The sequence below is a fragment of the Papaver somniferum genome, chromosome 10 (assembly GCF_003573695.1).
Source record: "Papaver somniferum cultivar HN1 chromosome 10, ASM357369v1, whole genome shotgun sequence".
NCBI classification, from domain to species: Eukaryota; Viridiplantae; Streptophyta; class Magnoliopsida; order Ranunculales; family Papaveraceae; genus Papaver; species Papaver somniferum.
This window is the reverse complement of record NC_039367.1, coordinates 61,741,459-61,769,222: the sequence shown is the minus strand read 5'-3', so window position 1 is coordinate 61,769,222 and position 27,764 is coordinate 61,741,459. Positions and strand designations below refer to the sequence as shown.

The 27,764-nt window shown below is 37.7% G+C and overlaps 2 protein-coding genes across 2 annotated transcripts; both read right to left on the bottom strand.

The window, feature by feature from the left end:
* Positions 1-13,713: 13,713 nt before the first annotated feature.
* On the bottom strand, positions 13,714-15,246 carry LOC113315709 (ATP-dependent DNA helicase pfh1-like). The gene is made up of 2 exons (XM_026563965.1): positions 15,089-15,246; positions 13,714-14,734 (listed from the first exon to the last, which is right to left on the bottom strand). The coding sequence occupies exons 1-2, from the start codon at positions 15,244-15,246 to the stop codon at positions 13,714-13,716; spliced, it is 1,179 nt and encodes a 392-aa protein (XP_026419750.1).
* A 24-nt stretch (positions 15,247-15,270) lies between these two features.
* LOC113315708 lies at positions 15,271-27,210 on the bottom strand. Its single transcript, XM_026563964.1, has 5 exons — positions 26,377-27,210; positions 26,114-26,288; positions 25,774-25,870; positions 15,541-16,300; positions 15,271-15,417 (listed from the first exon to the last, which is right to left on the bottom strand). Exons 1-5 carry the CDS (start codon positions 27,208-27,210, stop codon positions 15,271-15,273), a joined length of 2,013 nt encoding a protein of 670 aa, XP_026419749.1.
* Positions 27,211-27,764: the final 554 nt, after the last annotated feature.

Here is a 27,764-nt window from a genome sequence, read left to right as displayed (position 1 = left end):
TCCACGCAGTTCTGTCAAGCGCCACCTCTCTCTCCAAGCCTCGGTCTGTCAAATCCCATATAATCAATTCATCCAAGGTCAGTTTTGGCCGTCCTCTACGCTTCATTATACCTTCCGCCCGTGTGATACGTCCTAAGCGAACCTGGGTATCAGGTGGTCTTCGTTGGAGATGCCCGAACCAACATAACCGGTGTTGTGAGAGTATATCCTCCATTGGTGCTACCCCAAGTTTAGCACAGACAAACTCATTTATGATTTTATCGTGTCTTGTATGCCCACATGCCCACCTTAGCATCCTCATTTCCATCGCATGGAGCTCTCTGATGTGTGGTTTTCTAGTCGCCCAACATTCTGCTCCATACAGCATCGCGGGTCGGATTGTCATTTTGTAGAACTTTCCTTTCAGTTTATCTGAGACCTTACGATCACACAGGACTCACGTCGTCAGTCTCCATCTTGCCCACCCCGAATGGGTTCTATGTCGAATGTCGTCGCATATGTCCCCATCACTCTGGATCATAGATCCCAGGTATCGAAAGTATTTTTTTCTTGGTACGATCTGTCCGTCTAGCAATAGTTCTCCATCATCCGTCCCGGTTTCGTCAAAGTCACACCTCAGATACTCAGTCTTGGTTCTACTGAGTCTGGAGCCCTTAGCTTCCAAAGTCTGGCGCCACCACTCAATCTTACCCTCTACCTCATGTTTTGACTCCCAATAAGTGCCGCATCGTCTGTGAAGAGCATACACCAAGGATCCCCCCCTGTATATCCTTGGTGACTTGGTCCAATACTAGCGCAAATAAGTATGGACTCAAGGCCGACCCTTGGTGTAGTCCGATCTTGATAGGAAAGTCGTTCGAGACACCGTCGCACGTCCTGACCCCTGTGACCGCTCCCTCATACATATCCTTGATTAGTGATACATATTTAGGTGATACCATCTTTTGTTCGAGTGCCCACCACATTACCTCTCGTGGGACTTTGTCATATGCATTCTCAAGGTCAATGAATACCATATGCAGGTTTCACATTTGTTCCCGGTAGCGCTCCATTGGTTGTCTAACCAAGAAAATCGCTTCAGTGGTAGATCTCCCTGGCATAAACCCAAATTGATTCTTCGTAACGCTAGATTTCCCTCTGAGCCGACGATCGATGATACTTTCCCAGAGTTTCATTCTGTGGCTCATAAGTTTGATGCCCCTGTAATTAATACAATTCTGGATATCCCCTTTATTCTTATAGATCGGCAAGGTGACACTTCTTCGCCACTCATTAGGCATCCAGTTTGACCGGCAGATACTATTGAAGAGCTTGGTCAACCAAGTAATCCCCTCATCTCCCAAACACTTCCACACCTCAATCGGGATGGTATCAGGTCCCTATGACTTCTCTCGTTTAGTTCCTTTTAGGGCCTCTTTTACCTCACTTTCGAGGTTGATGGGGATGTCCTCCTCTTGCGGGTCTACACGTTCACTGGATCCCACCAGATTGACTGGAGGGTTACCGTCATCAGCATTGAAAAGATTATCGAAGTAATCCTTTCATCGTGTCTTTATCTCGGCGTCTTCTACTAAAACGCGACCGTCCACATCCTTAATGCACTTGACCCGGATAAGGTCTCGAGTTTTCTTTTCCCGCAACCGAGCAATCTTGTAGACCCCCTTCTCACCCTCTTATGTGCCTAGTTTTTGGTAAAAGTCTTCATAAACTCTACCTTTTGCCGCTGACACCATTCACTTTGCATGATGAGATGAGCCCAACCACGAGAAAAATGAACGAAGCCATACTTTACAATTGAATTGTAATTATATTCAATTTTTGTTTTTACTTTTTGCATTAATTTTATGATCTATGAGTTTCATTAATTAGTTGTGATTTTGTCTGATGGTGTATGCTTAGACTTAGATCTTTTGATGTGCCATGCTTATGATTTACAATTAATGTTTTAAAAATATATTTTTTCGCAAAGAAACAGAGTCATGTATCACTTGAATATGATTAATGACGGAATCCTGAGTTCCAATTTCTCTTGATATTGTTATCATCTTTTATTTATTTACTAGTTTAAATCGGAATTTAGGTCTAAAACAAATCTTCACAAATCTCAGAGATCGAACTTTATATTATGATAGACACATTTTTGTGTTTAGTTTGATCTCAATACTATATATTGTTGGCACTCGAGTTTGTACTAATTTTGGTGTTTTATGTGTTTGTAGGCACCTTTGGAAAATAAATATTTTTTGGAAAATTCGGCTCGAAAAGTTGGTAAAAGCCCCGAAGAACACGTGTTATTCGGACTCTCACCGTCGGATAAGGGGCACCTCAATTACTAAGGGGCACCCCAGGTCACCCCAAAGGCAGCTTCTATTCGCACCCCGGTTTTGGTTAGGGGGAGGACATCTTCTTCCCAAATTCAAAAACCAAAAATTGGCGGGAAAAAATACTATCAACTGGCAGATGTTTTGTTGGAATTTTTGAACGTGTTCTAGGGCGATTCAATGGCTGATTTTTGGTAGGAAGTTGTGATATGTCCTAGCAAACACGTTTTGGGCTTTTGGTTCGATCAAATTTGGCCAGAATTAGATGGATAATTCACGGAATGCAAAACAGGGAAACACGGGTTGGACACGGGATTGGAGAAGATTTGAGCGTGTTTTGCTCATGCATGAGGGCTCTAGCAACATTGTGGGTCGTGTGTAAACATTTCTAGAGTCGCGTGAGAAGCTAAATCAGGGAAGAAAATATTCCCAGAATATTTTTTCATCAAACCGAGTTAAGAGAGAATTATCTCGAGTTATAGCGAGACTTCTTGATCGTGTGGAGTATATATAGAGTGTTGGGGACTCATAGAAGAGGTGTCGAGAGTTTGGGGTCGAGAGAAGGTCCAGAGAAGCAGAAATCAAGAGTTGATGAAACTCTGTTTCTGCTGCTGCTGATGATGAAGAACACGAAGAACAGACTCGCAAGGACAGTGGTTTGTCAACAGTGTCTAAGACGCACAGTCGTGGGTCGCAGTGCAGTCTAAACATCAGAAGCACTTGTGTTTTATCGTTCATTCTGTGACGCTTTTTGTGCGTCGCAGATTACAGTTTTACACCATTTTCTCCTTTTCTCTCCATTGTAAACACCATTTGAGCTATAAAAATATATTTTGAGCGTGTTTTCATCATGAGGAGCTAAAACCCAACACTGGGACGACGGAGGAGGCTGAATTTCATCCTTGGGGTAATTTATTTTATTCCTTTTTATGACTTTTGCATTAATCTAAAATTGAAATATGATTTGAATTAATTGGTTGTTATTTAATTTGATGATGTATGCTTAGCTTAGTTGTTTTGATACATCATGCTTAGGACTTACAATCAATGTTTTAAGAATCTATCTTGGCAAAATCAGAGTCTATGTTAATTTTATTGAGTTTTATTTGTCAAAGAATATATGAATGAACCTTGTGTAGTGAATTCAGCCAAATCCTTAGTCCCAGTACCTCTCACCCATTGTTAATATTTTTGTATATATATTTTTTTTTAATCTAAAAATTCCATTTCCTTCACAAGTCTGAAACGAATCCTATTTACAACAACGACTCTCAAAAATAATAATCATTTTGGCGCCGCCGACGCGGATTTGTGCTTAGGTAGAATTTTTAGGTTTTTATTATTTTTTATTATTCCATTTGTTCTTTTTACGTCTCTTTGGTTGTGTCTTTGTATTACAGGTTTGAAGTTGGATACTAAAGACCTTGGAATCAAAGCTTAAAGCTAAAAGAGAAGGAAAAAAGACAAAGCAAAAAAATAAGGAAAAAAGAGAGAAAAAAAAAGAGAGAGAGAATTATTTATTTTTTTATTTTTTTTTTTTAAGAGAGTTTCCATTTATTTATTTTTGTAATTATTATTATTATTTTTTGTATTTCTTTTCATTGGACTGGACTTTGGACAATTTATTTTAATTTTAAACCCTACAGAAGGGTTATATAAAAAAAAAATCAATATAAACTGTTTGCAGGGAAGGACGACGATTACAATATCGTCTCGGCCATTGGGTTCGTACATGACATAGGAGTCGTGGCCCGAGTCGACTTCAACGGTTCATCCCCCGTCTGGTACGGGAGGTAACTCCATCGAAACACTCGCGAATCTTCTGTAAGCGAGTTATTGTATTCCTTAAGGTGATTCATTGATTGAGGACGAATTTGGACTGTTTTTAAATTCCTAGTAAAGGGCAAGGCCTGGCCAATACAAGATAAGGGTTCGGATTTCATCACCGCTCCCTTCTTGCCCGCTTTAGGAAAACGAAACCAAACGCGAACCTAAGCTTAAAATTTTGACTAGAACGAGACCTATAGGGTAACGAGCTTAGTAGGAAAGTCGTTCGAAAAATATTGGTTACTCTTTTAGCATACTTCGAAGTTCATGATGGTTTCTGTGAGTTGAATGCGTGACTGCGCCGCCTTGTGATAGCGGTGAGGCCTTGGGTATCAAAGCTCCACTGAGCTTCCCTCTCCTCAATTCAACTTACTTTGACTCGGATTGATTCCAGAGGGGTTTGCTTAAATTGTAACGAATTCCCTTTCGAATGATTAGAAGCTGGTCTAGAAACAATCTAAGTGGAGCCATCATGCTTTTTGTTTGCTAGAAATCAGTAGGTTTGATTTGGTCGAGTCAGCCTTGTTTGTGATTGTGTAGAATTCCCTTGCAATTAAGAATGTCGAACTGGTATGACAGAAGCCAATACAATGAGTATCGATCTGAATTTGAATATGGACATCATAATTTTTATGACCATGGTGGGAATAGTAGTTGGGAACGCCAACCTTTTCAAGGTTATGTTTCATACCATGGTGAGCCCAATTACTATCCACACGCGAATTGGTCTTACGAGCAAGAAAATCAGGAACAATGTAGTACTGGTTACTCGTTTTTGGAAACTAGTCCTGATTATGATATTTCTGAACCTGTTCCATCTCTAGAAGAGACCCAAACACGGATTGAAAGGACGTATAAACGTTTAGTTGCAATGAATAGTTCAAAAGAAGAGTGTACACGATATTCTGAGATGATAAACGAGAGTGGTAAACGTATAAGTGTTATGCTCAGTGAAATTCAGGCACGTCTAGAGGCAGAAAATGAACAGTTGGCTAATGCTGCTCGAAATAATCTAAATTTCCAAAATAGGGTTTCTAATTCTACCCTTGATATCAATAGTGAATATTTGCCTAATTTAGAGGACGAGGTTAGAATAAAAGACACTACTTATTTAGATAAGGTTCAATCATCTTTGTACTATTATGATGAGGATAGTAGTAATGAAGAATCTGAAATGTAGGCATAGTGATCAGGAATCTATTAATCCAATTGAGCTTTATAATGATTATATTATTTCTAGTTCAAATCCAAATAATTTTTATGATTATTCACCTATTCAAAAGGACGAGGATTTGATTAGGGATACCACCGTTTTAGACGATGTAGTTTTTCCTTTTGATTACGAAGCCGATAGTGGTTTAGAGGAACGGGTTTATTCCGAAAATTGTTTTAGAGTCTAGCGACTTAGAAACAATAGTCTTAGACGAAGAAATGAACTCGTAGAGTTAAATGAGTGAGAGGATGTCCTTGAGTATAACGAAGAGCAATTGACATTTTCAGGATTAATGATCTAGAAATTAAGGAAATTGTAGCTAGTCTATCTAGAGATACCCAAAATCTAAGTTTGGGGGTGATTATCATCCTTGTGCTTTACTCTTAAAGATCCCTCTTGGACTTGACATACTGCCTCGACCATTTTACAAGATTACCTTCATACTCGTTTTCCCGAACCTAATGATGTCCAGGAAGAAGTTCAGTCGTTAGAAACCCATCCTCTGGTTGATGTGGTTTCCCAGGCTATGATACCCAGATTGACTTTGTTTTCCCACCAAATAGTTTTCTTCCAAATGTGGGAACGTTTATATTTCAAATGTGTCGAATATTAAGTTGTGAGACTAAACCTAAATGCTTTAGGAAATTAGAATCGACACATTTGCTTAAGAGTGACCACTACTCTCATTGTGGTCAATTTTGTAAGTCAAATCTTATTGACTTAGAGGATCCTCAGTTATTTAGGTTATTATTGTGCGCTTCTAAGATCATATTTGAGTTTTTCCAGACTCTAGGACCTAATGATTCGGATCCCACCTATGAAGAAACGCAACCAATGAAAATTTTTATTTAGACCCTTTCTTAGAACCTGAACCACAATTAGATATAAATATCTTAATCAGGAAACTAGATAAGGGCATGCTATCCTTGTTCACTTTCTTGGGTTATTGTAGTTTCCTTTGGTCAGCTCTTTTGGTTTTGAAGACCCACAGTTATTTCGGCTGTTACTTTTTGATTCTATGAGGTGACTAATTCCTTCCGATGTCTGGCTGAAGACTTTAAACTTAGCACTTCTTGGGAGGTAACCCAATCTCATGCGACACGGTAATATCTTTCCTTAACTCTTTTGCTTCAAATGGTAACAGTTTCTCCTTGTTCATATGCTTTTAATTTTATCTTTAGAACATTGAGGACAATGTTAGATTTAAGTTTGGGGGGGGAGAAACTTTTTAGTTGCACTTTTGAAACTTCTAGCGTCACATGGTATCCGGTTAGCTAAGTTTACATACTGTTTCTCACCGAAAAGATAGAAATTGGAATGCTAGAGATAACAACTTATTGAGACATTAGAGAAAAAGACATTGAGATCCTTGAAATTCAGGAGAGAACTTGTTCCTTTTAGAGGGTAACCGTGATGGACCTAACCATACATGATGGAAAGGCAAGTAGGTCAGGGAAATGCCAGAAAGACAAAGCAACCTCACAATGTAGTCTTAGTTACTGGATTGCGACTCTCTCTCAGTAGAAACTTATCATCATCAACAAGCGGAGCGACATCAAAATCTATGAAGAAAGTTGAAGACGTTTTAGGTTTAGAAGCAACAATAGAAGAGAATAATTCAAAAATCAAAGTTGAAGTTATAAGAGCAAATGATATAAGTTGTTAGAATCCATGATACCAAGACATCACAAGTTGCGAAGATCCAAGTTTTGAAAGTCCTTCTCTCATGGCCATGTAAATTTTTGTCTTGTAATTTTTTGTTTTCAAAAAAAAAAAAAAAAAAAAAAATGAAAAAAAAAAAAATGAAACATCATTACGTTTTTTGTTCAATAAGGCCATAGGGAAGAAGAAATTTATAAGTCAAGCAAGAAATCGAAGAGAAGAGTTAATTGTCAAGGTTCTATGAGGTTCGAGAGTTTATCATCAACAGTTGAAGACCGAAGAAGCGTTGTTTCTACTGAGCACTGTGAGAGAGTCGAAGAAAGATGCATTTTGGTTGCTTTGTTAGTCTGCTTTCAATCTGGCAAAAATCTTTCTAGCACTGGTTTAACTCATCACACGTAATTAGTCCAGCTGTGTAGCAGATGTCCCTCTCATTTTTATCTCTCTCCTAATCTTATCCAGCTGTAAAGCAGCGGACGCATCTTACAATGTTTATCTAGCTGTGTAGCGGATATCTCTTTATCTAGCAGTGGTGTGGATGTGTCTCCCCTTTTCTTCAGTCAGCTTTAGAGCTGACACCTTTAATTTCTCTGGCATTCTACTTACTTGGAGATAGGTTGAGAATATGTATGTCCTCATAGCTCTTTGGATACTTGTGACCAATTAGGAGTAAAGGTTTTGTGGGTACACCTCTGGTAAACCCTCCGGAGACAACACTCCGCCGCTAGGGCCACCTAGCGGTTTAACGGCCTGCTGCACGTGCTAAGTGTAGTCTTTTTATCTTTTCAAAAATAAATTTTGCTCGAGGACTAGCAAATAATAAGTTTGGGGGTATTTGATAGACACATTTTTGTGTTTAATTTGATCTCAATACTATATATTGTTGGCACTCGATTTTGTACTAATTTTGGTGTTTTATGTGTTTGTAGGCACCTTTGGAAAATAAACATTTTTTGGAAAATTCGGCTCGAAAAGTTGGTAAAAGCCCCGGAGGACACGTGTTATTCGGACTCTCACCGTTGGATAAGGGGCACCTCAATTACTAAGGGGCACCCTAGGTCACCCCAAAGGCAGCTGCTATTCGCACCCCAGTTCTGGTTAGGGGGGGAGGACATCTTCTTCCCAAATTCAAAAACCAAATATTGGCGGGAAAAAATACTATCAACTGGCAGATGTTTTGTTGGAATTTTTGAACGTGTTCTAGGGCGATTCAATGGCTGATTTTTGGTAGGAAGTTGTGATATGTCCTAGCAAACACATTTTGGGATTTTGGTTCGATCAAATTTGGCCAGAATTAGCTGGATAATTCACGGAATGCAAAACAGAGAAACACGGGTTGGACACGAGATTGGAGAAGATTTGAGCGTGTTCTGCTCATGCATGAGGGCTCTAGCAACATTGCGGGTCGTGTGTAAACATTTCTAGAGTGACCAGGATGGAAATCTACGCGTGAGAAGCTAAATCAGGGAAGAAAATATTCCCAGAATATTTTTTCATCAAACCGAGTTAAGAGAGAATTATCTCGAGTTATAGCGAGACTTCTTGATCCTGTGGAGTATATATAGAGTGTTGGGGACTCATAGAAGAGGTGTCGAGAGTTTGGGGTCGAGAGAAGGTCCAGAGAAGCAGAAATCAAGAGTTGATGAAACTCTGTTTCTGCTGCTGCTGATGATGAAGAACACGAAGAACAGACTCGCAAGGACAGTGGTTTGTCAACAGTGTCTAAGACGCACAGTCGTGGGTCGCAGTGCAGTCTAAACATCAGAAGCACTTGTGTTTTATCGTTCATTCTGTGACGCTTTTTGTGCGTCGCAGATTACAGTTTTACACCATTTTCTCCTTTTCTCTCCATTGTAAACACCATTTGAGCTATAAAAATATATTTTGAGCGTGTTTTCATCATGAGGAGCTAAAACCCAACACTGGGACGACGGAGGAGGCTGAATTTCATCCTTGGGGTAATTTATTTTATTCTTTTTTATGACTTTTGCATTAATCTAAAATTGAAATATGATTTGAATTAATTGGTTGTTATTTAATTTGATGATGTATGCTTAGCTTAGTTGTTTTGATACATCATGCTTAGGACTTACAATCAATGTTTTAAGAATCTATCTTGGCAAAATCAGAGTCTATGTTAATTTTATTGAGTTTTATTTGTCAAATAATATATGAATGAACCTTGTGTAGTGAATTCAGCCAAATCCTTAGTCCCAATACCTCTCACCCATTGTTAATATTTATATATATATATATATATTTTTTTAATCTAAAAATTCCATTTCCTTCACAAGTCTGAATCGAATCCTATTTACAACAACGACTCTCAAAAATAATAATCATATTACCATTTTACAAAAACAAACAATCATTCAACAAAACAGACACCAAGGAATGTGGGGGGTGTATTAATTCACTCTTCAGATAAATTTTCATTATCTGCTTTTAAAGCCAAAATATCAACATTTGTATTATTTTTTGTATGCCTATGGTACAAAGAGAACAGACTCCATATGACGTATCAAGGAATTAGATATCACCTAAGATATTGGTTAAAAAAGAAAGAAAAAGAACTGGACTTTTACAAACATTAGTAATATATGTGGAATCACTCTCCACCATGGCTTCTTTCTGTCTAATTTGTGAGCTAGATGGGCCATCCTTGATTACTCGAAGTTCAGTCATGTTGTTGCCATTTTTTGTAAATGTATTTTACATATATAATCTCCAATGAAGTCCCATTTTTCATCCCTGAGAATACTATCAATTTATGCAAATTAAACCAAGATGATTAGCTGCACCACTGTTTTTAACTTATTATAATCAATAGTTGGACATCTCATGTTACAATAATCATTTGCTTACATCGAGTTGAACTCATATTATGAGAAATATGAATATGGCATTCCACTGCTTTGTTTATTATCATAGTAATCAAAGATAAGGAATGAGGCGTAACATTCCTAAAAATGTCAGACTTCCTAGCATTCCAGGTTTCCCACGTGATGAAAGAGGAAATCAAGCCTTAAAAGACTTATTCTTTGAAGGGAACATGCTAACATTGTTGAGACTTCAGTTAAGGTTGACATGATTTCTTAATAGAGACCATTGTTATTGTTGTTGAGCCCATTTATCGAATTTTAATCGTCCAAGGACACTGAATAAAAAGATGTTCAATAGTTTCTTGGTTTGAACAATAAATAAGATATTTTTGTAAATATAGTCAGTCATCTTTGATACAAGTTAGCTCTGACCTGAGTTTAAAGCAGCCATAAAAATGTTAAATATGTAAAAGGATAAACAAATGTCACAGTTTAGTCCATTTTTTATTTTCATCAAGCTCCCAAAAAAAATTTTAACATAAATAATTGTAGGTACTCTTAAAAGTAGGGTGACCACTATTATCTCTACTTCAAATTAGAATATCTTTTTTTTTGGGATAAAAACAATTGTCGACAATAGCTTTAACCAGCTTCTGGATATATGAGGATTACTAAAAAGGTTAGCGTACCAAGTACACCACCTATTCTTTCGTTCTGCAACCATTATGGAAAAAACCCAATACAATTGCAAGTACATATAAGTTAAGCCCCTTGGACAATACGTATGCAGAGTTTTTCTCTTATCTCTTCCACAATTGATATGTTAAACTAAAAGTCTGTGAACCTGATCGTGTAGAAGAATGTTAGAGCACTGCTTCGTCGAACCCATGAGTTTTTCTATCTCAAGCTTGTTGTTAATGTTAGTTGAACAAAACTATATCTTGATTTCTAGTCTACTAAGTCAAGTCCCGTACTAGATGTAGAAATTGGTAGTTGAGTATCATACCTTACCGAATAACCCTCGAAAACTAAAGATCGGCGAAGATATTCAGAGAACTTCACAAGCTATGTGAAGACTGGACCATTCTATTTACTCACAAGCTTTACCATTTTATCTGCATGAGACTATGTCTTAGACATCTAAGAGATTTATTTCAAAGAAAAAATTTCAAGTCAAGCTTGTCTTGTTAAACATCTCGAAATATGATTCAAGCAATAGATGTTCATTGGTCCAATCAATCTTAGTTTGAAACAACTTATGTTCAAGAATTAATGTTTGCGTATCATTTAAAAATTGCCCAAGCAATGATATTCATATTTATGGCATCTGGGAAGGTTTCAAACATCAAAGAGGAAAATAAGAATTATGGTAATTTAGACTCAGGGTAGGTTGGCGAACCATCTCGCAAATCATGAATATATGAGTATCTGGAATACAGGAAGGTTGGCGAACCAGTTCGCAAACCGTAAAGTTCAAAATGGGACAGTTTGCCAACCCGGGTGACGAACTGTGGTGATCTGAAATTGGTAAAAGACCAATGGTTGGCGAACCCAGTTCACGAACCGTTGACATATGAGTTCATGAGCCGCTAAACGGTTCATGAACCGTAGTGTCCGGGATTCATGAACTTCCTAATGGTTCACAAACCGTCTCACCAACAGTCCCAATAAATTTTAGTTGATGCTCAAAGACTTATTTTTTAAAAGGGGGATTTTGCGTTTCCCCTCCAAAATAAATGGCTATTTTGTATTTCCCCCGTTTTTAATTACTAATTGGTGAAACCCCCTTTAATGTGGATGCGCCGTAACTGGGAGTTAAATCATGCACGTGTAGTGCACGTATGACTATAATAAAATAATATAATGGAAAATCCAAAATTAGTTACACGTGTTTGAAGAATAACAATTTGATCTTGCGGTTGCAAACAACTGAAATAGATGAACGGACAGATATTAGATCTCTTTCTTCTTCGTCATCTCCTTCATCTTCGCCAATATTTCTCTGCAACTAATTCTCCAGGGAAAACAAAACTAAGCCCTAATTTGATTTCAGAGATAAATTCAATCCAACATCACCACCCATAACAGCAGCAACAATAAAATTGATGCGGGCATGGATTTTGATACATTTTATTTGATGTTCTCAGGGGATCTACTATAAAATTGATATGGGAAACAACAACATTTGCTCATCGAATTTACTAATTGATGATGAGTTTATTGATGGGATAGTGCATATGATGAGTTATCACATGATATATAAGCTCTTGAATTAAGATTTTCACCATGGTTACTAACCACAACAACCTTTTGAACTCTCCATTAATGGCGTCACTATATAATCCAGCAGGAAAACCTTCTTTGGATATGCTTTGATTTGGATAGAGATATGGTGATTGCTTGAAGGGCGTTTGAGTATTGTGAAAAATTGGGAGTGATTGTTTAAGGTTTCAGCAATGTAGAATCCGATGACGGAGTAAAATTATAGGAGTGAGGTACGGTGGCGATGGTTTTTTTTATTTATTATTATTATTATTATTTTTGATGTGAAAGATAGGCTCAGAAGGTGCCACATGTAAGGTAACTATCTCTACTTGGGTTGTCATCATTTAGTTTCACACAGGTGCACTGCACGTGTAGAAAATAACTGGCCAGTTACGGCACATCCACTTTAAAGGGGGTTTCACCAATTAATAATTTAAAGAGGGGAAAATGCAAAATAGCCATTTATTTTGGGGGGGAAACGCAAAATCCCCTTTTTTAAATATGTTTAGTATTGATATGACTCTCATAAATACCTCTAAGATATTGTTGATCACTAAAGCACTTTGTGTATGTGCATCTTGATTAAATTCTTAAGTGTTTAAGTGAACACAATATTGCTTATTAGTTCAAAGGCATATTTTCTAAGAACTATCATTATAACCGGTGCAGGTACCCGAACCACTATGTATATTCTTTTATGTGATTTCAAGACAAATTTCTCACATACTTACTTGAAACTCTAATTAGAGTTTCATCTAAATAGAAAAAGTATTTGCTTGAATCTCGAGTTATTTGAGATTGAATTCTAAGCAACTATCAGTCTTGAACATCTATAATAGAAAGACTCTTTCAACTAGAAAATTAATCCCCGACACTTTTTTGTCCTAGTTGATAGCTAGAGTCATCCTCTATTGACCTAACTTTCCTCTGAGAAACATAATTAGGTCAATGAATGAAAAAAAAGATCAAGATACACGAACCATCTACACCTCCATAAACACCTCTAAGATATCATTGATCACTAAAACACTTTGTGTATGTGCATCTTGATTAAATTCTTAAGTGTTTAAGTGAACACAATATTGCTTATCAAGTGGAGTGCACATGCGTTGGACGTCGGAAAACAACAAGCTCTTACATACGTTATTCCATGTTCGCAAAAATATGATGTTATAATAAAATATTTATCAGCAAGATACCAGCAGTAAATATTATATTTATTTCATTTAGGATTAAATAAATCCTAAATACATCAACCAGCACTATCACATAATTTTAGGACATCTTGAAAAACAACATTTCTGGTACACGTTCCTATAACATCTGGAAGAGCCCCGGTCTTAACTAATACTTTTATTGTGGTTCTTGAGACTCCCCGGGACAAAGCAATATACAACTGTCCATGGCTAAACACATGTTCTTGTAGGTAAACACCAACATGTGGTATGGTCTGCCCTTGAGACTTGTTTATCGTAAGAGCAAAACTTGCACGAACTGGAAACTGCTTTCGTGTAAGCTTAAAAGGAAATTTCGACTCTTTTGGAGTCTTCATGAGTATCCTCAGAATCAACACTCTCATCCCTGAGCAATTACCTGTAACAATTTATGCATCGATGAAGTTTGTGAATAGTCTTCGACACAATAACCTTGTTCCATTGCAAAGGCCACACTTTGGATCAAGGTTTCTCGAGAGAATAATTGGAGAACCTATCTTCAGTATAAGCTTGTGAGGAGGTAATCCACCTGGAACAATAGTATTGAGAAAATATTTTGTCCACAAATTCTTGGGGTCATCTGTTATCGTGTCAAAAGAGTGATACACTACCTCGGCTCCCGGGAAGATTTCAACAACTTTCTGATTGAGCTTTTCGACAACGTCATTCTTTAGAGTTATCAAGGCCCTCCGACTCATATAAACTTTGTCAAATTCATTCTCTTCAAGTCTTGGAAAAGCCTCGTCAATCAATCTCCTAACATCCTTCTCTCCATCCCATTCCAACACAGTATCATCTGCAAGTTTCACCATCTCTACCATAACATAAGGCTCAACTCCATCTCCAATGCGAAGCAAGAATTCTGAGGAGCCGGGATCCAACCTTGAACGTATGTTTTCTTTGAGATGAATTACCTTGACGTGCTTCCAGAATTTTTCATTGGTTAAGCATGCACTTACTGCCTGTGCTCGTGTGCCACGTTCAATTACAGGCAACACTTGACGGAAATCACCACCCAAAACCAAAATCTTACCTCCAAATGGTAGCTCAACCTTAGTTACATCTCTTAATGTCTGATCTAAAGCTTCAAATGTATATCGGTTATCCATTGTTGCTTCGTCCCAAATAATCAAGCTGGCCTTCCGAATGAGATCTGCTAAATCAGTGTCCACAGGTATATTGCATGTAGATGTTGAGTCAGCTGGTACGGGTATCTTGAACCTATAATGAGCGGTTCGTCCACCTGGAATCATGGTTGCAGCGATTCCTGATGTCGCCGTTGCAATTGCAATATGTCCTTCAGTTCTTAGATAGGCCAGTATCGCCCGATACAGGAAAGTTTTCCCTGAACCACCCGGACCATCAATAAAGAATATAGAACTTTCGCGCTGAGAAACAGAGTTCACCACCCTGATTAAGAGTTAATATGCAATTACAAATCAACCCATATACAACAAAATACTAAGATAAGTGTTTAACCTAAGCTTTATATGTTATTTGTCAACTGAACACACTACCACCACTTTGTTGATTGCTACAAACTCAAAATGAATGATTCGTGGCGAGTATAGCTCAGTAAAATTGAGATTACAATATGAGTATATGTTGCAAGGAATTTTACATGTCAAACACATGCCTTTGGTCATTGTTTAGCTGGTCGATAGCCGACAAATCTTATGGAGGAATAGGAATAAATTTTATTCCATGACCAAATCATTTGTTCCTGAAGTTCCTACGTCTTCAGTGATGGTTGAGAGCTCATACTTCTTCATCAAATCTGGACCAAGATTAGAACTAAGTTCCCGCAACATAAGATTAATGACACCTTGTTCTGTGATGGAGCGGAGGTGATCTTCAATCAGTTGTGGAAGAAATTCATCCCATAACTCGCGAACTCCGGTTGGGTTCCATAAGGCTAACATCGTGCAAAAAATCCTTCTCAAAGACTAAAGCATCTGCACTTGTGTTGCTTCAAGAAGTGTATCACGCATGGCAATATCACTTTCTATCAAACTAAGATGTTGCACCACTTCTCTGTACGTCGAAAAGGTAACAGAACCTACCTTTAGCAGGTCCTCAAAAAAGTTGGGACCCTAACATTATTCAGCAGAAGTCTCAAATAGTAATTGTCAGTGCGAGTTGTAACAGCATTAACTCTTCCAATGACTATGTTGTTACGCCACCTTCTATCGCTGCCTTAATGACTGATTTTATACATAATGGTCCGGAAATTCCTTGTATAAAAGGGTTCTTGCAAACTCATCTTCTGCATTTTTCTTAAAATACTCAGTAAGCTTTGTACGGGATGCCTTCTCTCGCTGCAGCACATCTCGCACAGTCCGCCCTTCTGAAAGTAAAATCTTTTGTTGATCCTTGAGGTGTATTTGTAATGAGACTATAGGTGGAGAAATCTTATTCATATGATACTTGTATATTCTCCAGAGTGCGTCTTGCAGGCAGATCCAACGGGCATCTACATACTGCTTGATCTCATCTTCGACACCTTTCTCGCTCGAAACCTCCATGCATACACAATCTAACCCTTTCCAAACATATTTGTACAAATATTTCACAGATTTCACACTTGAGCAGATATCCACATTGATATGGCAGTCGTACTTCATTAAAAGCCATGGATTATACGGTACGACCCAACTGTTATTCACCACTTTCCCATTGTGGAGTGTAACTTCTCTACCATCATCTCGCCTTCTATAGACTGGATACGAATCCTCACCTTCTAGAGTTGCTGGTGCAAAATTCTTCGGAAATTTTTTCTTACACTTCTCATTCTTCTTACAAACACTATCAGTCGATAATGAACATGGCATATGTATCATGTGTTTCAGGACAGCCTCGTACAGCTCTGGTTCAACATTCGGATCGGGTATTTCTGCTCGAACAACTGTATCATAGTCTGGGCTACGTAGCTTGTCTCTTTCATCGAGAATGATAAGAATGTGGTAGACCTCGTTTCTGAAACTCAATAACATGAACATGTGCAACAACCTTTCCCAGAACCCCCTTAGTAAACAAATCTTTCTTTAGTTCTTCAAACTTAGAATGAAACACTCTCACTTGTTAGAGCATAGCTAGGTCAACCTCGCATGCGTTGCTATCTCAAGCATGTTTGTCAATGTTATTGATCAAAACTATGAGTCTTGATTTCTAGCCTACATAGCTAAGTCTCGGACTAGGATAGAAAAGTGTAGTTGAGATCAAGGACTTCATGACGATTCATCATACAACGAAGAAGATCTATACAAGGAACCGTGGAACTTCATCAACAAAAAGGTATGTGGAGACTTGAACTTATCTATCACTCAAAAGTCTGTCTATTCTATCTCATAATTCTTATGAGACAAAAGTCGTATGCTATATAAACTAGATCATACACATTTGACATTTCGAGCTGAGCATTTATTGCTTATCTTTTATCTCGAAATCGTGTGTTGGTAAAGTGTTTCGCTTTGATCAAGTTTATCTTCACCTAGTGACGAAAGTCATGAAAAGTTTCAATCACTTTGAGAATTGCTCTGACGTGAATCGGTCTGTGAATAACGGCTACATAGAGTCCTCTGAGAATGTCTCAATGATTGAAATGAGAGTTTAGATTACATAACCATGTATTCCTTGAACCGAAGTTTTCGAACTTTGTTGATCAAGAGAAATCGGGAGGATTGTGGAATTGGCTTGCCAAGTCGGCGAACCCAGTCCGCAGACTCAGTCCGCGAACTGTCGGAAGTTCTCGACCGAGAATTTATGCTGGATTTTCCAAAACTCGTTTGTGTGCTAAGTCAGCGAACTCAGTCCGCGAACTGGCGGAATTTCTCTTTCCGAGAATTTCTGCTGAGTTTGGAAAACTCAACCGATTAACCTAAGTCCACGAACTTGTTTGTGAACTTAAAAGGTTATGATCTAAAGATGTGCTCTGAACATAAAACATTAAATTACTAAGGAATGCTTTATGCAAACCGTGGCTATAATGTTCATGAGCCGATTCAATCGAATCGAATCATCTTTGTTTCAATTGTGTCTTGTGTAGTTACATAAGATCTCATAGCAATTGAAAAACTCTGTAACTAGTTCATTTGAGTCAATTGAACTAGTTATGGTTAAGAAGAACAAGGTTAATATGAAATTCTCATATGGTTAACCTTTTGGGTTACTATGTTGAACCAACATACATGTACACGTTTGGGAATGGTTTTCAAAAACCCAGTAAACGTCTATCCAAGTGTGTGTGACAAGCTAAGTTTTCGATCTAACGGTTGAGAAATATTAACTTGAATCTAAATCAGGTTTTCATCTAACGGTGAATATGGATTGCTTTGTACCTAAGGCAAAACCTTGATTTGAAGGCTATATAAAGGAGACATCTAGCATTGTGCAAAACTAATCCCCACACGTCTGTGTGCTACTAGTGCGCCCGCTAGAGTCGATCTCCATTAGCCTTTGATTTTCTTCTCTAAAATCAGGTTAACGACTTAAAGACTTCATTGGGATTGTGAAGCCAGACCGATACTACTTTTATTGTAGTTGTGTGATCTGATCTTGCATCTTCTATCGTACGAGTACAATCGATTGATTGACTTGAGATCGTGAGAGTTCTCCGATAGGCAAGATAAAGAAGTCACAAACATCTTCGTCTTACTGTTTGTGATTCCTCGACAATCCGCTTGTGTAGTCAGGAAGGATTGTAGAGAGGTGATTGATTAATATAGGTTGTTCTTCGGGAATATAAGACCGGATTATCAATTGGTTCATGTTCACCTTGATTTTATATCTTAAGACGGAACAAAACCTAGGGTTTATCTGTGGGAGACAGAGTTATCCTTTGATAGACTTTTCAGTGTGAGACAGATCTGTTTATTATCAAGTCTGTGATTTTGGGTTGCAGCAACTCTTGGTTGTGGGTGAGATCATCTAAGGGAATCAAGTGCGTAGTATCCTACTGGGATCATAGGCGTAGGAGTACAACTGTACCTTGGATCGGTGGGAGACTGATTGGGGTTCAACTATAGTCCAGTCCGAAGTTAGCTTGGAGTAGGCTAGTGTCTGTAGCGTCTTAATACAATGTGTATTCAATCTGGACTAGGTCCCGAGGTTTTTCTGCATTTGCGGTTTCCTCGTTAACAAAATTTCTGGTGTCTGTGTTATTTATTTTCCACTTATATTTTATATAATTGAAATAATACAGGTTGTACATTCGTGATCATCAATTGGTAATCCAACCTTTGGTTGTTGATTGATATTGATTGATCCTTGGACATTGGTCTTTGGTACCGTCCAAGTATTCCTTGTATTTGATAAAGACTCGCTATTGTTTTTAGCTTGAGTAAAAATCAAATCAAGAGAGAGATATGAACTCCTTGAGATACTTTTATCTAGATTGAGTCTGACTGTCTAGTTGATTCTCTAGCAAAGTATTTCGGAGTTAGTCCATACAGATTGCTAAGCGAAATATTGGGTGGTGTTGTTAGACCCCCGCTTTTTCAATTGGTATCAGAACAGGCAAACACGTTAAAGACCTTATAAGTCTGTGCTTGTAGCGATCTGATTATGGACGAGTCTATCTCTAATAACGTACCAGTTCAGAAATTACCAGATGATTCTAAAAGCTTGGATTCACCTGAGAGAACTTTCACATCTAAGTCAATATCTAAACATTCTCTTGATGTAAAAATTGTTGATTGGGAAACTCTCCTAGAAGAACAGTTGGATGAACTTTCTGATGAAGGTGATTCAGATATTGATAGAGATGTTGATGAGGAAGTCTCACAGTATATTAAGTTTTTGGATTCACGGAAAATGAAGAAGATTACAACTTCTCATGTCTCACCTCTTCTGATTCCTCTCTGTCGAGAAAACAAGAAATTGAGAAGATGTTATGCAGGTGTTTATTTTTCGAATCGTTCTTGCGAAACAATCCTCAAGGATTCTGAGGAAAACCTACGTATGAAGTCACTTGAATGTGATAATCTTTATCAAAAGTACTTTTTGTTGGAAGAGAAATTTGCAGAGTCTGAAGCAAGGTTTAACTCCCAGCAAACAAGTTTTGACGACAGAGAAAGCGCTCGAGAAAAACGACTTGAGGCTGATTTAGCTGTTGCTCTTGATAAAATCAAGATGTTGGAAGATGACTTGAAAAATTTCAATACTAGTTCAAGCAAATTAACCACTATGCTAGGAGCAAGTAAAACCATCGTGATACACGAGGATTGGGCTATAAGGGAATGGATGCTCCAAGTACTAGCAAAGAGGTAAAATTTGTCAAGGATATTGATTCTTCTCAACAAAAGGTTTCCACTGATGGAAAAAGTGAAATACCTTCTCTGGCAGTTAAGGTTCAAAAGAGCAAAGTATATCAACCTCCAAAACCAGCACACATGAATCCGAGTAAGAACGTTCCTTATATTTGTCATTATTGTGGAAACAAAGGTCACCTGGAAAGGAGATGTCGTTTTCGTATAAGGAATTAAGTTGTTGTTTGGGTGTCAAAAGAAGTTGTTAAACCGGGATCATATGTTAAGGCTAACACTCTTGACATTACGGGTTGTAAACGTCCAACCTTTAGGCAAAGGAATCAGTGTTGCGATAATCCTAGATTTGCCTATAAACGCCATACGAAGCCTTTTCACAATCGTAATGGTTATCAAAAGGATAACTTCGTAAAGACGAAGACACGATCTGATGCTCCCAATTGGAGAAATACTAACTTGCAAAAGAATAGTCAATCCAATTCTCTTCCGGAAAATCTTGAAGAGAGTAATGGGAAGAAGGTTGCGGTCATTCATAAACGCACTCAAAAGTGGATACCAAAGAAAGTCAATGATGGTTTGAGTGTGAAAAGGAATGATCTCCCAGAAAGTTCCATGACTATGGAGAAAGCAATATCCATGATGCTGGAACTTAAAGAGTTCTTTAGGAAGATGGATTTGGATGTGAAAGGTTCTAAAAGTGATCTCTTTCATGATAATCCAAAGGTCACTTGTGGTGAGCAAGACTTTGTTCACCCCAACGCAACTTGATTGTGTTGGAAGTGCATCCTCACCAAAGAATTCCCTGCTTTGTATACGGTGAGAGGAGCACAAGAATTGGGGCACACAGATTATGTTCGGTAAGGCGGTAGAATTCGATTGGATTTATCTAAAAAGGTATGTCTATAAACTTGAGCAAGATTTGTACTTTTATTTGCTTAGAATACTTATAATAATCTTGCTTATCGTTCATTTCTACCTAACTTGATATGTGTTTAAGGTTCTTAAATGTTTAGGTTTGAAAATAATAGTTCGGGATGTTTGGACTACATGGTACTCATACCAAGTATGCATAACAGCATTCAAAATCAAAATCTAGGGGTTTAAGTTCGCAAACCCGTATGCATACTTGACGTCGATATTGGGTAAACTTGTTTTGGCCGTAACTTCTTCGTCATAACTAGGATTTACCTCATTATTTTTGCATGCTCTTCCTTATTGAACTTCATTCAAAATGGAGATGAGAATTGTTGAATTTGGATGAGTTAATATTGGTCTTTGTCCTGTCTCTTGTTTTTTAGTGTTGGCTCCGTTTCGTTGCACTTGTTCTATTCTCTTGGACTTGGGCACTGGGATTCTTGGAGAAATCCTATTCTAAGCTATTTTGTGGTTGTTACAAGAGTGATGTTGGTGAATCACAAAGAAGGAAGTTCGAGAATGGGCAGTAGTTCACATTTCTATATATTCTTGAGTGTTCACAATCATCTCATGTGAACTATGGTGCATAGTCGTCAATGACTTTGTATATTCTTCTTTGTTAAGGAAATATTTTTATATGATTTTGGTAACCACTCTTGGTATAAATCCGTGCGAAAAAGATTGATTCTACCTTCTAAGGGCAAAGATTTTTATTGCAGTATTAATTTTTATGATTTTGTGATATTGCAATTGTTTATGGGATATGTATTGTTTGCATCCGTGAACTTGAAGGTCTCATATGTTGTCATAAGTAAAGTCGTTCATAAATTGGTATTCATATTTATGAAAGGACGAATGGACTTTTGACAAATACAAAAGTTATACCTATGCAGTCATTTATTTGATGGAAAATAGGGTAAAATCTTTTGTGTGACAAGGATAAAGTCTATTATGTCGTTATGCAAATAGTGATGGAAAAATAGAATAAATCCTTGTATGTATTCCACAGTAATGATCATCACTGATCCTTATCTTATGTATTACTGTGAGGCTCTGTAATGTGTCTTATGTCGAGCACGATACAACTAAGTTGATTACTTTGTGATTAGCTTTGTTGGTTGTTCCGTAAGGTACTTTATGTTGAGCATTCTTGAACTAAATTAATCATCTTGATTGGTTATTTAGTTATTTGCTCTGAAAGTCTTCTTTTGTCGAGCAAAATTTTTTGACAATTAAATTGATTGCTCCGGTGATTATTATGGTTGTATATTTCAATTAGATTAATTATAGGTTCTCTTGTAATTAATCTAGTTGAGTTTTTCATATATTCCACAAGTTCTTGTGTTGAGTATATGAACGGCTATACTAATCATGTTCTATTGGTTGATGTAGTCGTATATTCCGTAAGGTTTTCCTTATGTTGAGTATTTGAACGATTAAGGTAGTCATTTCCGTGTGGTTATCTTAGTCGTAGATCCGTAGGTTTACTTATGTTGAGCACAATCAATTAAATTGATCACTTTTGTGGTTTGATTTAGTTGCGCATTCATTGCTTATCTTTTATCTCGAAATCGTGTGTTGGTAAAGCGTTTCGCTTTGATCAAGTTTATCTTCACCTAGTGACGAAAGTCATGAAAAGTTTTAATCACTTTGAGAATTGCTCTGACGTGAATCGGTCTGTGAATAATGGATACATAGCGTCCTCTAAGAATGTCTCAATGATTAAAATGAGAGTTTAGATTACATAATAATGTATTCCTTGAACCGAAGTTTTCGAACTTTGTTGATCAAGAGAAATCGGGAGGATTTTGGAATTGGTTTGCCAAGTCCGCGAACCCAGTCCGCAGACTCAGTCCGCGAACTGTCGGAAGTTCTCGACCGAGAATTTCTGCTGGATTTTCCAAAACTCGTTTATGTGCTAAGTCCGCGAACTGGCGGAAGTTCTCTTTCCGAGAATTTCTGCTGAGTTTGGAAAACTCAACCGATTAACTTAAGTCCGCGAACTTGTTTGTGAACTTAAGAGGTTATGATCTAAAGATGTGCTCTGAACATGAAACATTAAATTACTAAGGAATGCTTTATGCAAACCGTGGTTATAATGTTCATGAGCCGATTCAATCGAATCGAATCATCTTTGTTTCAATTGTGTCTTGTGTAGTTACATAAGATCTCATAGCAATTGAACAACTCTTTAACTAGTTCATTTGAGTCAATTGAACTAGTTATGGTGAAGAAGAACAAGGTTAATATGAAATGCTCATATGGTTAACCTTTTGGGTTACTATGTGATTGATTTTCAAAAGTTGTTGTAGTAGTAGAGTTCGTCTAAGACTTGTGAAGGTTCGATTTTTAAATTTAATAAAAAAAATATACAAATAATGTTAACAATGGTGAGAGGTACTGGGACTAGGATTCCACCAAATATTCAAATTCATGCGATTCACCTATTTATTCTAAACCATTATAGCTCATTCAACAAGTATTTTGACTCTATTTCTTTGCCTAAGGTAGATTCTTAAAATATTAATTGTAAATCTTAAGCATGGCATATCAAAAGAATTAATCCTAAGCATAAACCATCAAACGAAATGACAATTAATTAAGAATTTTTTATTTTAATTTTAATTCAATGCAAATAGTCAAATGAAGAATTAAATGAATTTACCGCATGATGAATTTTGGTTTCCTCCGTCGTCCCAGCGTTGGGTTTAGCTCATCATGATGAAAACACGCTCAAAAGATTTATTTATAGCTCAAATGGTGTTTACAATGGAGAGAAAAAAAGAAAATGGTGTGAAACTGTAATCTGCGACGCACAAAAGGCGTCACAGAATAAACGATAAAACCTAGGTGTTGTAGTCACTATTCCACTGTCACTGAAGAACTGCCGCAACCGAAGGTGAACTACGACAGTTAATAAACGACTGTCCCTGCAGGTCCGTTCTTCGTGTTCTTCATGTTCATCATCAGCAGCAGCAGCAGAAACCGAGTTTGGGAAAACTCGAATTTCTTCTTCTCTGGCTCTCCTCAGCCCCCAGACTCTCGACAACCCTTCTATGATACCTCAGGACCCTTTTTATACACCTACAGCACAAGAAATCTCCTCCATAACTCGAGATAATCCTCTCTTTACTCGGGTGATAAAAAATATTTTCGGGAAGATTTTCTTCCCTGTTTTATGATTTTCACGCGTTCTCAGCTGTGTTTCTTTCCTTTTATACCTTCTTCACGCTCCATAATATTGATTAAGTCTTCCAATCACGAGCAGTACACGTTTAAACTCGTGTAAGTTTGTGTTTATCCTCCAACTCACTGTTTGGATTAAACCAAGTTATCCAGCCAAATTTGATCGAAACAAACACCCATACCAGCTTTTCTATGACATATCACATCTACCCATGAAATTTCAGCGATCGAATCGCACAAAAACTCCTCCAAAATCCAATCGAAAAATCTGCCTGTGAAAAGAAATATTTTCCCGCCAAAATATTTTTTTGAATTTGTGAAGAAGGTCACCCCTTATCCAGTGGTCGCCTCTTATCCGTTGCTGAAGTCCGAATAACACATGTCCTTTGGGGTGCCTTAAGTAATTTTTCTGGGGTGTTTTTAGTCTCTATCCTGGGGTGCCTTAAACACATTTCGGGGGTGTAAAACACCACTTTTCGAGCCAATTTCGCCGCAAGAGCTTATTTTTCCAAAAACATCTACAAAAACATAAAACACCATAATAAGTACGAAATTGAGTACTAACAATACAAAACATTGAGGACAAATTAGACACAAAAATGTGTCTATCACTATGTTGAACCAACATACACGTACAGGTTTGGGCATGGTTTTCACAAACCCAGTAAACGTCTACCCAAGTGTGTGTGACGAGCTAAGTTTTCGATATAACGGTTGAGAAATATTAGCTTGAATCTAAATCAGGTTTTCATCTAACGGTGAATATGGATTGCTTTGTACCTAAGGCCAAACCCTGATTTGAAGGCTATATAAAGGAGACATCTAGCATTGTGCAAAACTAATCCCCACACGTCTGTGTGCTACTAGTGCGCCCGCTAGAGTCGATCTCCATTAACCTTTGATTTTCTTCTCTAAAATCAGGTTAATGACTTAAAGACTTCATTGGGATTGTGAAGCCAGAACAATACTACTTTTATCGTAGTTGTGTGATCTGATCTTGCATCTTCTATCGTACGAGTACAATCGATTGATTGACTTGAGATCGTGAGAGTTCTCCGATAGGCAAGATAAAGAAGTCACAAACATCTTCGTCTCACTGTTTGTGGTTCCTCGACAATCCGCTTGTGTAGTCAAGAAGGATTGTAGAGAGGTGATTGATTAATCTAGGTTGTTCTTCGGGAATATAAGACCGGATTATCAATTGGTTCCTGTTCACCTTGATTTTATATCTTAAGACGGAACAAAACCTAGGGTTTATCTGTGGGAGATAGATTTATCTTTTGATAGACTTTTCTTTGTGAGACAGATCTGTTTATTATCAAGTCTGTGATTTTGGGTTGCAGCAACTCTTGGTTGTGGGTGAGATCAGCTAAGGGAATCAAGTGCGTAGTATCCTGCTGGGATCAGAGGCGTAGGAGTACAACAGTACCTTGGATCGGTGGGAGACTGATTGGGGTTCAACTATAGTCCAGTGTGAAGTTAGCTTGGAGTAGGCTAGTGTCTGTAGCGGCTTAATACAGTGTGTATTCAATCTGGACTAGGTCCCGGGGTTTTTCTGCATTTGCGGTTTCCTCGTTAACAAAATTTCTAGTGTCTGTGTTATTTCTTTTCCGCATTATATTTTATATAATTGAAATAATACAGGTTGTGCGTTCGTGATCATCAATTGGAAATCCAACCTTTGGTTGTTGATTGATATTGATCGATCCTTGGACATTGATCTTTGGTACCGTCCAAGTATTCCTTGTATTTGATAAAGACTCGCTATTGTTTTTAGCTTGAGTAAAAATCAAATCAAGAGAGAGATATTAACTCCTTGAGATACTTTTATCTAGATTGAGTCTGACTGTCTAGTTGATTCTCTAGCAAAGTATTTCGGAGTTAGTCCATACAGATTGCTAAGCTAAATATTAGGTGGTATTGTTAGACCCCCGCTTTTTCATCACTGTCAAATCTGGCCTGTCATGTGCATGTTGCCCAGGTTTTAAATTCTTCTGGATTTCCTCCCACTTAGGATTACATGTCATGGTTATAAAAAAATCTAGCTTTCCGTACTTTTGAACCAATGCCATGGCGTCATAATACCTTTGATGCATATCTTGAAGGCAGAATAACCCGCTGTCCAATATCACCTGCAAATAACCACCAAAATTTAGAGAAATCTGAAAGATAAAGGGATAGTCTAATTCAAAACCACATGAATTAGAGAAAGGGATAGTCTAATGATGTAGGAGAAGTTGTAAATAAGTTGCTTATGGAACAGAAATCGAAGGAATTTTAATCCACAATAGAAATGACAGTTTCGGTAATTCAAAACTTCAACTATATAATCATAGAAATGACATTTTCACATGATGACTTCTGTAATGCGAACTCGGTTATTGCAGTCTAACTTATATAATCATAGCCTTTGAATTATTGTTACCCGTATTTGCATCTGCGGCGTCAAGAGCGCCAGAGTACCAATCATCTCGGAATGTCCTTTGGTTATCTCGAACCCATTTCAACTTCATTGTTGAGATCTTCACGTAGTTATCGACCACGTATTGCTGTAGCAGTTTCCTAGCACATAACAGAATCGAGTCATCATTTTCTCGAATCTAATGGCATCAGGTCAATTAGTTAGTAAGATGCAGTCAAAGAATCTTAGGTCAGAGAATTTACTAATTCAAAGTAAATTAACGTTACCTGTAGCATATATGCATAATATGCTCGACAACTGATCCTTCTAGTGTTGTTGGAGAAAATTGTCAAATCCCAACCAAAACTCCCATAATGAAGTAGCAATGGGTATTGAAGTGGATCGTAGAAACATGTCATATCGGGTACATTCAGAAGTTGCCCGGAATTTGTTTCAACGATGATGTCCCTGGGAAGCACTTCACTCGGTTCTTCTCCGCCAACTAAGATAGCAGGTACTTGCGGTGATGTTGGCATGTTATATTGACGGTGATACGTTGGTTGCTCTTTTATATGTAGACGAACATTATGCAATTCATTACCTTGTGCAATCTGACAAATAACACGGACATACGGGTTGTATCTGTCCAACATTCCTTTCAAGATGGCAAGCACTTCCCTGTTAAGCGGTTCTTCAATTGATGTTGACTCCTGATCCTGATCCTTTCCCTTGTCATTCTTGGCAGCAAACTGTTGCTCTTTTATTCGGTTCTCTAATTCATGTTCAGTATCGTATATGTACATTTGAAGGAACCTTGGTCTATCACTTGGTTCGGGTATGAGACTCCCAATCTTGTGATACATGGTACCTTGAGCACGATATGTATACACTCCCTTTCTAAGATTAGCTGTGTTATGGTCGATACGTACCCCAATCGATGTGAAGGAGAAAACATGGTTGTATGCACGAATATTATGCCTAAAATGAAATCCAAGTTCTGATTGTACATTATACAACAACATAAGTTCTGGAGGTACCGGCAGATTCGGTAGACTGACTTTTCCATTCAAACAACAGAACTGATTAGTCTCATGAGGAAACAGCTTAGCTCCACAATACATGAGCTAGTGTTATTCAACTGCAGGCCTGGAAGTGAATGTAAGTCGACGAATCCCCTTGAACAGTTATGAAATCCTATATTAGATAAACTTGTCCCCCTTCTTCTCCTGTTGTTCACTATACATGCAGAGAAAAGAATAATAGGCGATTTAGTTGCCTGATCCAAACAAAAATTTAATAATAGGTTAACTTAAAGATCAAAAAGACAATAAACATAAACTATCTTATTCAATTCAATAAATGCTAATTCCAGAATGGATACTTCGTCGTAGGCATGTTCCCATAGTCTCTCAGAAGATTCCTAAGTCTATTACTGGATTCAATTGAACAATATACACTAATTTAATTGAACCGTCAGTTTAACACCATGCAGTAAGAATATGGAATTGTTAAGAACTGTAAAGTCTTACCTCTCGACCTTACAGAATGTCTTCCATTGCCGTTTCGATGATTAGATTGAGGATTCTCCAGTTGAGCTACAATAATCATAAGACCGTGCAGTAAGAATTACTACTAAGAATTCTAAAACAAATCCCTACATACCACCTCCACCGGC

Coding starts and splice junctions, on each gene's coding strand:
- LOC113315709 (XM_026563965.1), bottom strand. CDS start 15,246: ATGTTAGCCTTATGGAACCCAACCGGAGTTCGCGAGTTATGGGATGAA. Junction 14,735..15,088: donor GGTCCAGATTTGATGAAGAA/GTATGAGCTCTC, acceptor ACTCTTAATCAG/GGTGGTGAACTCTGTTTCTC.
- LOC113315708 (XM_026563964.1), bottom strand. CDS start 27,210: ATGTATTGTGGAGCTAAGCTGTTTCCTCATGAGACTAATCAGTTCTGT. Junction 26,289..26,376: donor ATTATGCATATATGCTACAG/GTAACGTTAATT, acceptor TGATGCCATTAG/ATTCGAGAAAATGATGACTC. Junction 25,871..26,113: donor CGCCGCAGATGCAAATACGG/GTAACAATAATT, acceptor GTTTTGAATTAG/ACTATCCCTTTATCTTTCAG.